General features: G+C 37.1%; 1 protein-coding gene across 1 annotated transcript; it reads right to left on the reverse strand.

Moving 5' to 3' along the window:
* Positions 1 to 752: 752 nt before the first annotated feature.
* REF6 (relative of early flowering 6) lies at positions 753 to 10,377 on the reverse strand. The gene is made up of 7 exons (XM_085753920.1): positions 9,407 to 10,377; positions 8,101 to 8,179; positions 6,833 to 6,900; positions 6,535 to 6,685; positions 5,584 to 6,281; positions 4,087 to 4,674; positions 753 to 3,282 (listed from the first exon to the last, which is right to left on the reverse strand). Exons 1-7 carry the CDS (start codon positions 10,200 to 10,202, stop codon positions 944 to 946), a joined length of 4,719 nt encoding a protein of 1,572 aa, XP_085610046.1. The 5' UTR covers positions 10,203 to 10,377; the 3' UTR covers positions 753 to 943.
* Between the last annotated feature and the right edge of the window lie 845 nt (positions 10,378 to 11,222).

Raw genomic sequence — 11,222 nt, forward strand, 5'->3', positions numbered from 1 at the left:
TTAAACAAAAAGGTTGAAGAATTCTATTCCTTTTAAAAGGAATTTCTTTTAAACATGCTTTAGTGAAAATGAGCTTACAACATAAGATTAGCGCACAACTATTTTATTCCATCAACACAATGGCGTTTTCAATACACCAAAATAAAGTAGAACCCCAAGGTTCTAGTAGTAAAATAAGAAATTGATGAGTTTTACTCTCTTATATGATCCACCGAAAAAAAAAAATGTGATGAAGTGAAAATCTGATGAAGAGGTGACTAACATTAACATCATCTAAAGGCTCACTATTTAGCAAATCATCTGAGAATACCCTTCCCTGGCAAAAAGATATATTTTTGTAACCAAAAAAATCTCTTTTTACTATTTTAATAGTGTTTGTTTTTTAAAAAAATTATTTTATTAAAAAATCATTTTTAACCTTAAAATAAAAAGTTATGTCTAGTAGTTTTTCAAAAAAATATTTTTCTAAAATCCAGGAACTGAATTGTAAGGGCGTCAAATTAAAAAAAAAAATGATTTTTATGACAGTAAACAAAAGGAAATTAGCGACAGTTTTTTTTCCTTCAAAAATCTTTAGGTTTTTTTAAACAAAATCATTTTTTTAAGCAAAACAAACGCACCCCTAGTAACGTACCAGGCAGAGGCAGAGTCAAATGAGATTAGAGTTGGGGAAGTGCAATGCAATAATATCATCACAATTCACAAAAAGTAAAAGCTGGAATAGCATTTGCATGCAATGTGATATGAACAGGTTGAGAATTAAGCAATTGCTTTAATTGTAATGAAACAATGGGTCGAAGACCCAAAGCAAACAGAATTAATAGTTTTTACAAATGACAATTGCAGACATATCCTAAAATGTTAGTCCTAGCTTTGGTCAATTAAGCAATGGAATCATAAATTCTAAAAACATGTTAAGTAACAACAACATCTATCGCACTTTCTATTGACGAATCTTCTTCGCTAAATGACCAGTCTTTCGCTTATGACGACTGAAATCAGACACAAATCTGAATGTTTGACCACAACCTGGCTCGGCACATGCATAAGGTCGTGCACCGGTGTGAACTCGAATATGCTCGGTTCGAGCCCATGCCCACTTGAAAGACATCTTGCAACCCTTCCAGGGGCACTTCAGAGGACGGTCATCTTCATGAACTCGCCGGTGCTGCACCAGATATTTGTGCGAGAAAAACTTTTTTCCGCAACCCTGTACTGGACAGATGTTTCTCTTATGATGCACCAACTCTTCTTTTGACTCGAAGCTCATGGTGCATCCCTCAATGTCACACTGATATTCTGCTTCCTCGTCCTCTGATTTGGGATTGCAAGCTGAAACCTTTGCAGCTGCAACATCATTTGCCCTTTTCCTTTTGGTTTGCCTGTCTTTTGATTTTACTTCAGACGCCTGAGCTTTTGAGACTCTCTTTCTAAGGCGTGTACTAGGTCCGCCTTCTTCATCCTCTTCCATATCTATACTAGGCTCTCTGGAGTTGTCAGAATGTTTACTCCGCAAATGAGACGGCTGCTTTACTTGCTTAGCATTCTTCAGAGCTCCTCGTTTCACTGGCTGAGGTGTCTGGTTTTTCATTTGGAGAGTTTTGGATTGTTTCATCTTTTTAACTGTCCTTCGTTTGGATTGTTTACTTGGAAGAGTTCTCTTGCGCTGCTGAAGAGAATCATCTTCCATTTCGTTATCTAAAATCATATGATCTTCATCCTTGCATTTAGCTTTCTTCCTTTTAGGGGTTCTATGCAGCAGATGAGCATTATTGTCAGCTGAGTCATCGATATCTTCCTCATCAGTCTGTTTAATGCGCCTGCTCCTAGGATTTTTTCTTTGCTGCTTCTGAAAGTGATCATCCAGTTGATCATCAGACATTTCATTTTTCACTCTATCAATGCCTTTGTTCTTCCTTCTAGAAATACCTGTTTTATGCCTTTGATAGGAAACCTCCAATTGGTCGTCAGACATTACATCTTCCTCTGCTACACATTTGGCTTGCCTGACTTTAACTGTCCTTCTTTGGTACTTGCGACGATAGACATTTGTTTGATCGTCTGACACAGTATCCTCTTTGGCAAGGTTTCTGGCTTTCCTACTTTTAGGATTACTCCGTCGCTGCTTCTGCTTGTTCGGCTCCAGTTGGTCGTCTGATATCACTGAATCTTTTTCAGCAAGGTATTTGCCTTGCCAGCTTTTAGCAATTCTCCTTTTCTGCTTCTGACAACCACTCTCCATATGGTCATCAGAAATTGCATCTTCACCAATATAGTCGGCATGCTTGCTTCTGGAAGTCATTCTGTGCAACGGAAGAGAACCAACATCCAAAGAATCCTCTGAAACTGAGTCTCTCTCTGTATCTTCATCTTGATTGCTTCTAAGTTCTTCCATTCGATTACAATCAGAATCATAGTCCACTGCATCATCTGAAACCACTTCATTGCCAGCAAATTTAGCTTTTTTGACATTAAAACTCCATCTATTTTGCATGCAATCATCATCAATCGAATCATCAGAAACTACATCACTTTCAGTGCAATTGGTTTGTTTGCTTATATGTTTTCTATGATGATATGGAGAACAGTTCCTCTGCAAAGCTGCACCATCTTTCTCAACACCCTTAGCTTGCTTGCTTCTAACAAACCTTCTTGGCCGAGGACTGGGTTTATCTTCAGCAGAATCATCCAAAACCACGTCCTTATCATCGAAATTTCCTTTCCTGATTCGCCGTCTACTCTGTGAGGTTGTTTTCCTTTTCCTGCCTGATTTTGAGATAGCCGTTGCAGTTTTGGGGGTACTTCCCAATCTCTCAATTTTCACATCAGGCAATACCAATCCACGTAAACTTTTCTCATCCTCAACATCTTCAGAATCCCTTATTGCTAAAAGGGGATGGACCTGATTAGACATCCAAACTTTACCACACCATTTGCCAGCAACAACCTTTTTCTGCTTGTCAGCCCTTCTCTGATAAACCTTTGGTTCTATCGGTGAGCTTGCTGGAGAGCTACGACCGAATGCATAATATATAACAGAATTGTAAGGCATTTGCTTGCTATAAAGGGGAGAGCGGCTAAGACTTGCACTATAAAAGAGATTTATTCCTAGCTTTACAGTCCAGTCCCCATTCCCGAGACTCGCTTCCTCACTATCCAGAGCTGACTGGATCCTTTTCTCATCCTCCTTGGTGCCATGCCTGTAGGCAATATTCTTCCACGTACAATCAATCCCCAAATCTTCTGCCACCAACTGTGCTTCAGCCTCTATCTTGGGATAATCTGAGCATGTAAAATAAGCAATGAATGATTTGCAAAAAGGAAAACCAATAAACTGTAAAAGCAACTACACAATATAAACACGTAAAATAACCTGAACCCTATGAGATGAAGATAAAGTTAATCAGTAGCAAAGAGGTATAACATACACCACCAACTATTATTGAGCCACGAAACTAACTGAAAAATACTTTTTTCAAATCAGAAAGATGCATCCTTTTAGACATTCTAGTTAGTATAACTTATCATAGCTAAAAAAGTTCCCCGAGGCTGAAATATGAGAACTAGTGAAGAGTCAGTTTCCTACATTGTCCATCACATAAATAAAAATCATACAAAGCCTCTGCAAAGGTCTGCGACTTGAAAAAAAGGTAAAAAAAAGGAGCAACTGCTTAAAATAAAATATAAAATAAAATAAGATCCATGATTTTTATAGGGTCCTTAGGACACTGGTTAAAATAAAAAGTACCATTTTAGATTGATCCTTACTCAAAAGAAATTGATTAGATAAGGAAACTTTACAGTCTTTCTTGTTCGAGAAAAGCTATATCATTCTATGCGACGAGGTGCATAGAATAAAGGAAAAGAAAAAAGAAAGACAAATGGAGGACAATGAGAATAATAATAAATAAATGTTTACTTTTTAATCTGTAGATAATGTACAGAAATTTTACCGTCATTGAATCATATGATGCCACCTATTTACACAAGAGTTGAAATCTTTTACTAGAAGTGAAAAAAAGCGGCAAAAAGCAAAGGAATAGAGTTGTTTCGCAAAATGAATAGTAAATCAATCAACCCTCAGACCTGGATGACATAAGAGCAATATGTGGGCTCCACCTATTGGGCGGAGTTGCTGCTCTGCTTCTACAGCATGCTCTAGACAGAATACATGCATTCTAGACGACTCTTCATCGCATTGTGGTACCAGTAAAACATTTTTATGATTTACAGGAACAATTGCCTCGATTGACAATGACTTCTCAGCGTCATTAGTATCACGGGAACTATATGTGGTGGAATAAGGCATTGCCCTTGTATTTTCAAATGCAGCCCCTGAAGTGATTTTATAATCCTGTTCCTCAAAAGATTGATCCCAAGGATGATGACTCAAATTACACTCATTTCTGTGTGCTTCATAGCTGGCACTCTCTGAAAGGGTATCATCTTTATCAAGTATTGTCATGGGATTATCATTGGAATCACAAAAATTAGAAGGCAAACTTTCTGATGTAGAGTTTATTGCATTTGATTCATGGCCGTCAACTGCATCTTCCTCAGAGTCAGAAGAACTTCCATACGCTGAAGCCAATAATGCAAGAGCTGTAGCTGCTGTATTGCCATTTTCTCCTTCAGAATGTAAAGCCTCTTCTTGGGCATTTTTCTTTGTCCACCCTGTGTTACAAAACAAAATAGATCAGTACTTTTACCTAGACCGTTGCCAAGGAAAATCAGAGCTAAATATTTATAGTTGTCAAACTTTTGAGAGAGATGGCAAATATGATGTAAAAGGCATTTGGTTGCTTAAATACCTAAGTTGTGTTTTCATATGTACACCAAAGGGCATTGGTGCATGTTCCTGTTCTACTATTATCCCAACTAAAATCCTAGCGTATCATTATGACATTTGGTGCTATGTAACAAATGACCAGTTCATGACACTTATGGCCGGACAACTCAAATCTTCTTCAGCCATCACAAAAGGCAAGATAATCTTCTAGTCTTCCGGAGTTTAGGATTTGAACATTGCAACCAATTAACTCAACCATCTCAGGGGGTGCATAAGCCCGAAAGAAAACAAACCAACCTTGAGACCCCATATAAGTCCAAATGCATAATAAGAGAAAAGAGTAACGTCCAAATGCATAACTAGGTTATGTACAATTGGTTTGTCCCAAAAGGAAGTATTTAAAAAGGAATAGGAAGAAGGAGAAGGATAACTATTTCAAAACATAACAAAGATGCAAATAAAAAATATCTTGGCAACAAACAAAGAGGGGAGCCAAACAGGATAGCCTAAGTTCATGCGCATGCAGAGACATGTAAGAACCAGCATGCGAAACAACTGTGTTTCTGCTCTACAGTAGGAAAAAATCAGGACAGATTGGCCACACAATTCAGGTATTACATATAGGACACTGACCAAATAAATAAACTGAAGACATAGTTCCTAATGACCATATGAAACAGGCCCCAAAAACACCTACAATGTGTAGTCATTATTGATCGTAACTGAAGAAACCCATAAACCAATTTTGATAAAATATGATACAAAATACTAGAAATGTAATTTGTAAAACTTGCCTGCATACATATTTGGCTCGGGAATATGTGCATCTTCATGGGGAGCAGTATATTTATTGCTACCAGGTAATCCAGAGGCAGCAACCCAATCATTAAAGAAGCTGCAATCAGCAGACATAAGATACCTAGCTGCTGGCTCTCTAGGCTGTACAATAGCAACACATGAAAAGTTTAATAGTCCACACGTGACACACGAAAACAGTCTCTGCTCTGACAATCCATCTCCTTGACTAGTCTCACTTTCACTGTCTCTTTGAAGTTGTTTAGAACTTGAAGGGGATTTGTTACCATTTGCATCCAACGAGGAAATCCCCTTCCCTTCGCACAACAGAGTAAATTCATCTTTCACAGAACATAAGTTTTTTTCTTGGGCAATTCCGCGATTCCTGTCGAATACCAGATCATCAGAAACAAAACCTTTTGATGAATTCAGTCCCTCAGAATTGCATACATTAAAGGAAAATCCAGGGTTCACTTTTGGTGGCCGGCATCCAACACGTAATTTTGAGCAACTAGAGATGTCAACTGAGTTGCGAGGAAGAAGTACTACAGAAGACTCATTTCCGAGGACATGAAGCAGATCATTGTTTTGTAACACATCCTGGACAAATAGTTCTTTAATTACAGCTTCTCCTTCACCCTTCTTCTTATCTTTAAGTCGAGAACTCCGAGGTGCCGCACTGATTCCCCCAGGGATTCTGTATGGAAAGACAAAGGATATTCACACAAAACATAAATTATAATAGTTATATGGTCTTTAAAATCATTGTATTTGTGCGAATATCACATTATATTAATACACGCACATGTTATGTATCATCTAGAATGATTCATCCAGAGATTTTAAAATTGGAGAATTACATCTTGAAACTCCATTGAGTAAATAATATGACAAGATATTGGCGGCACTCTTATAGCAATTACAAAAGGCTAGAAAAGGGAAAGACAAACCTAGAACACAAAGCTAAGGCAAGGTCATAAAGTAACTGTAAATGTGAAACCATGGGAGAATAGTTTATTGAAGCCCTCCGAATAGCAGCATCTTTAGCAACTCTCAACCACTCGGGTGTTGCAATGTTTGCCGCCTCTGCACAATTAAAACCTACACAATATACATCCAAAGCATTGGAAGCATTCAACAATTAGCATAAACAGTATTCACAAGGTTAACTCTCCTCCCTCTCAGAGAGAGAGATGCAGAGAGACATTGAGCCTATATGTAACATTCTTAAATTGTCAAATATCTTACCATGACTGAACCCCGTGTGATAGGCTCTTGGAAATGTCACAACAAATTCCCCAGCATTTTGCACTAACCTGATTCAAAGCAATTGAAATTTAAAGTATAGATGCGCATATAAAGTATAAACCACCATACAGGATCACTGAAAAAATGGCGTCTAATGATTGCTATCATGATTACCAAAATCCATAATTAAAATACTAAAAAACATATAATAAGAGAGATAAACAAGGGTAACAATTACTAGGACGAGGACAAAACATTCTTTTCAAAAGGAAAAAGAATTTTCCAGAAAAACTAAAGGGAGAATAGAGGGAAGGGAACCAAGCATGAAGCATGCAGCTAGGCTTTCCCATCTCTCAACATATCAGAAATGGGAACTGCCTGTGAAGAGTCCCACATTCGATGAGAGATGGCCTGAACATATGTTTATAAGTGGGGGCTATCCTCCTCACCTTACAAGTTGGTTTTGTAAAGTTTAGGTAGGTCCAACCCAAATTTTAAGTTTAGTTAGGTTTACGCCATCGGATCACGCTCCAGATATTCAGTTCTGGGCGTAAGGGGTGTGTGTAAAGTGTCCTACATTGGGCGAGAGATGGCCTGAACATATGTTTGAACATATGTTTATAAATGGGGGAAATCTTCACCTCACAAGCAGGTTTTGTAAAGTTGATTTAGGCCCAACCCAAAACAAAAATAGTGGAGCACTGTATACGAATACAATCCTATGGCAAAGGAAAAAAAAAAAACCTTAAAGATTAGGTTATTCCACTCTCACTGAATGCACCAGACAACTGCATAAACTAAACACTGCCACACAATTATAGATTCCTTGTTTCTAGCAAAAACCTCAAAACTAACAAGCTGCTTCCTAGTACCAATTGAAGGACCACTAAATAAATGGTTTCAAAGGGAAGTAACGAAACAACAATTGAACAATTAAAACAAATTATTCTAAACAGAAATAGACGTAGTATTGATGAATTCTAACATCTAATTAGTTACAACAAAAACTAGTTAAATGTTATGAGAACTAGGGATACATTTCTAGTACGATACTAAGATTGTATTTGCCATTGCTGAACTTCAATAGCATTAAAGTTGAAATTGATTTTTGTTGGACAAAATAAAGCAGTATTCCAAAGTAACCCACAAGCCACAGCAAAAATGGCAGTGTAAGCCACAACCCACAATTGACGCTAGATATTTATCCAGAGGATTTACCAAATATGAACATCACAAAATATAGCATGACATTCATTAAAAATTAGTACCTGCAGCATGGGACGCCTGCGCTAATAAACACTTCTGGTGACATCACTGTGGTCTTCTCACCAAGAATAGAAAATGTAACTGTTCAGAAGAAACAAGAACCGGATAAGGCATGTAACATGTGCATCCAAATATAAACACAAAGTGCAGTGTCAATGTGTCATCCTTTTCACATATTGAAATTACTACCAGTCCTCTCAATAATGTGAGATAGGACGAACCAATATTCCTCATTGATTGAAAAATAAAACACAATACATTAACACTAAAGAATTGAAGATAATAACAATGAAGAGAGCCTGGGTAGAACACAAAACCAACGAATGTGATGATTATAGTAAGGCGGTGTATTTGTAGAGGGAAAATGGAAGAGACAGGGGTGCATGTTCAAATGAGGGTAGACTTCTAAACCCCGTCTAGTAAGATTTCATTAAATTAAAATTGTGCGCAATCATTAGATCCATTCACTGCCTACTGTAAGAGTACACTGTATGTATGGTAGAGTGTAGACTACACCTATAGTAGCTACACTCCTATGTGACTGACTGTAACTAACAAGACATGGTTACAGTTGCATCTTACTTACTATAGGATAGCAATAGTTTAGCATGGCCCTGTAACTAACCTCTTGGAGTTAGTTACAGGTAGTTAGAGCTTTAGCAATCTATAAATAGGATCAATGCACATTGTAATCATTTTGAGAATTCATAAATCAAAGATTGATGAGCACGAAGTGTTCTTAGAGTTCTCTCAACAATTTATGAACAGACAGTTCAACTTCTAACACCTCGGGTTAAAGCAATGAACTGCAATCCTAAAATAAACAACATGAACCCTAATTTTTGTCATCTTTCCTTATTAAGATTACAATTTTACTCACTTCTAAGAGGCTGAGATTAAAACAGAGATGAAAACATAAACCTTTTCACTAGCGAATTTTGTTTTAACAATCATGCCTTGCCTTAATCTAAAACTCAGGATTGTCGGAAGATAACAGAAGCCAGGCATGCAGAGAGAGAATGAAACAAACTATCTGGTAATGTACTAGTCAAAAGATTAATAAGTTGCAGAAAAACATACACTAAGAATTGGTTCTATATGAATTTTTACAACTTTAGCCAAACAACAAAAACAGAGATTCCTATACAATACAAAGCTACTCTGTATTTCTCTGAAAGAATCCATATCAATCCCCAAATAATTAACAGAAACAGAACATCATAAAACCACATATAATCATTGTTATATTATAAATTTGCAACAAAACAAATGCATATGAACCCTAACAAAAGTAAGAGTGAAACTAACCAAGAGGGTTAATCTCTCCACCATAACCATGAACTCGAACAACATCCTCAAAAGCAACAGCAGCATCTCTAGGAACACCATACCAAGTCTTAGAAGCACCCATATGAAGATAATTCAAGCTATGCAAATCATGATCCTCCACATGCCAAGCAAACCAACTAAAAAGCATAGCAAGATAAACCATAGGAGAAGTAACTCCCGGTATCTCCTCCTTCATAAACCTCAACAAAGACCCTTTGGCCCTTGAAACCCTTCTCATATTCCAAGCACTATTCGCAACAGAAGAAAACGGTTTATTATTATTCTCCACCGTGTCGGCGAAAGCAGAACCTGGCATATCATTAGCATACTCAACAGAAAACGGTTTATCAACCGTAGCTTTCCAGAACAATGTCTCTATTTCAAGAGCACTGTTACTGTTTTTCTTCTTCTTGTTCATGTAACTTCTTTCAAACCATTTTGCTTTGGCTTCAAACTCAGAGAAAGTGTAGTGGTCCCCACTCTGCCAAACGGGTCGTTTAACGGGTCGGGGTTTACGGGGACAGAACCCGATCTGTTGTTGACGGGTGGTGAATGTGGAGTTGGGGAATGAACGGTTTAGGTTAGAGATGGTGGTTTTTTTGGAAGAAGGTGGAAAAGGAGGGATAATTTTGCAGATTCCGAATTTGGAAGCTTCGTTTTCGATCTTGAAAATGTATGCGATTGGATCTTCGAATTCAGCTGGAGTGGGTCGGTATTCGGGTGCTACTGGCATGGATTTTAACCATGGGAATACGTCGCCGTTTGATTCTGCCATGGTTACGTTGTGCTGTGATTGTTGAAGATGATGTTTCACATTTATGGTGTTGTTGAGATTCCTTCTCTCTCTCTCTGTTTTCTATGACTCTGTTATTTTGTTTGTGATGTTTTTGCTCTGTTTTTAGTACAGAGGAAGTGAAATGAAATGAAAAGGGTAAAAATGAATAAAGGCTAGTGAGCAGAGTGGTGTGAGTTGTTTTACGGACTGTGTCTGTGGATTTTAGGAGGCGTGTTTTCTGCCATTGTTTTCTCTGTTTATTTACACAAACTACCATTTTCTTTTCTCTTTCCTTTTTTATTATGTAATATAATTATAATAATATTTTTTTTTCCTTTAAAAAAAAATAGTAATAATTTTTTTTTGACCAAATGTAATAATAATAATTAAGTTATGGGAGAATTATACTTTTGGGGTTTGACTAAATATTGAAACAATTAATTTAAATTTAAATTTAGTTTAAAATAATTATATGTAAAAAATAATTTTTTGCTAAATTATTGGATGAAATACAATGTTCACGCTTTTTTTTAAAAAAGGTGATGGAACAAAATGTGTTTAACATTACCCTTTAGAGTTTTGATGATAACAAGGTATTAAAAATTGTCAATTGGATATGCTAAGATTTGTTCAAGTGTGCAGGACCATAGACAGAAAATTTGTGTCTCCTAAAAGTATAGGCTCTGAAAGAACAAATGAGAGCAATGGAATCAACAAGAAGAAGCTTGAAGCATCTGAAGAAAAGTGCTTCTGAAGTCAAGTGCTCCTGAAGTGATGACGTCATCAGAAGCAAGTTCATCAGAAGCACCTCATCAGAAGCTGAAGATCACCAGAAGCTGAAGATCATCAGAAGATGTGAGTATTAAAGCTTCAAAGGTTGTTCAAAGGATTTAATCACGCCTAGCATCGCAGAAGACCAGAAGAGTGAAGCAACGGCTAATTCAAATTTATTTGAAGGCATTGGATGCTTGTTCTTTGAAGAGCGTTGACAAAGTACAATTATATGAAGTGTACAACCAC

This window comes from Medicago sativa, chromosome 3, assembly GCF_051527215.1.
Source record: "Medicago sativa cultivar Bolivia chromosome 3, Bolivia_mono, whole genome shotgun sequence".
NCBI lineage: Eukaryota > Viridiplantae > Streptophyta > Magnoliopsida > Fabales > Fabaceae > Medicago > Medicago sativa.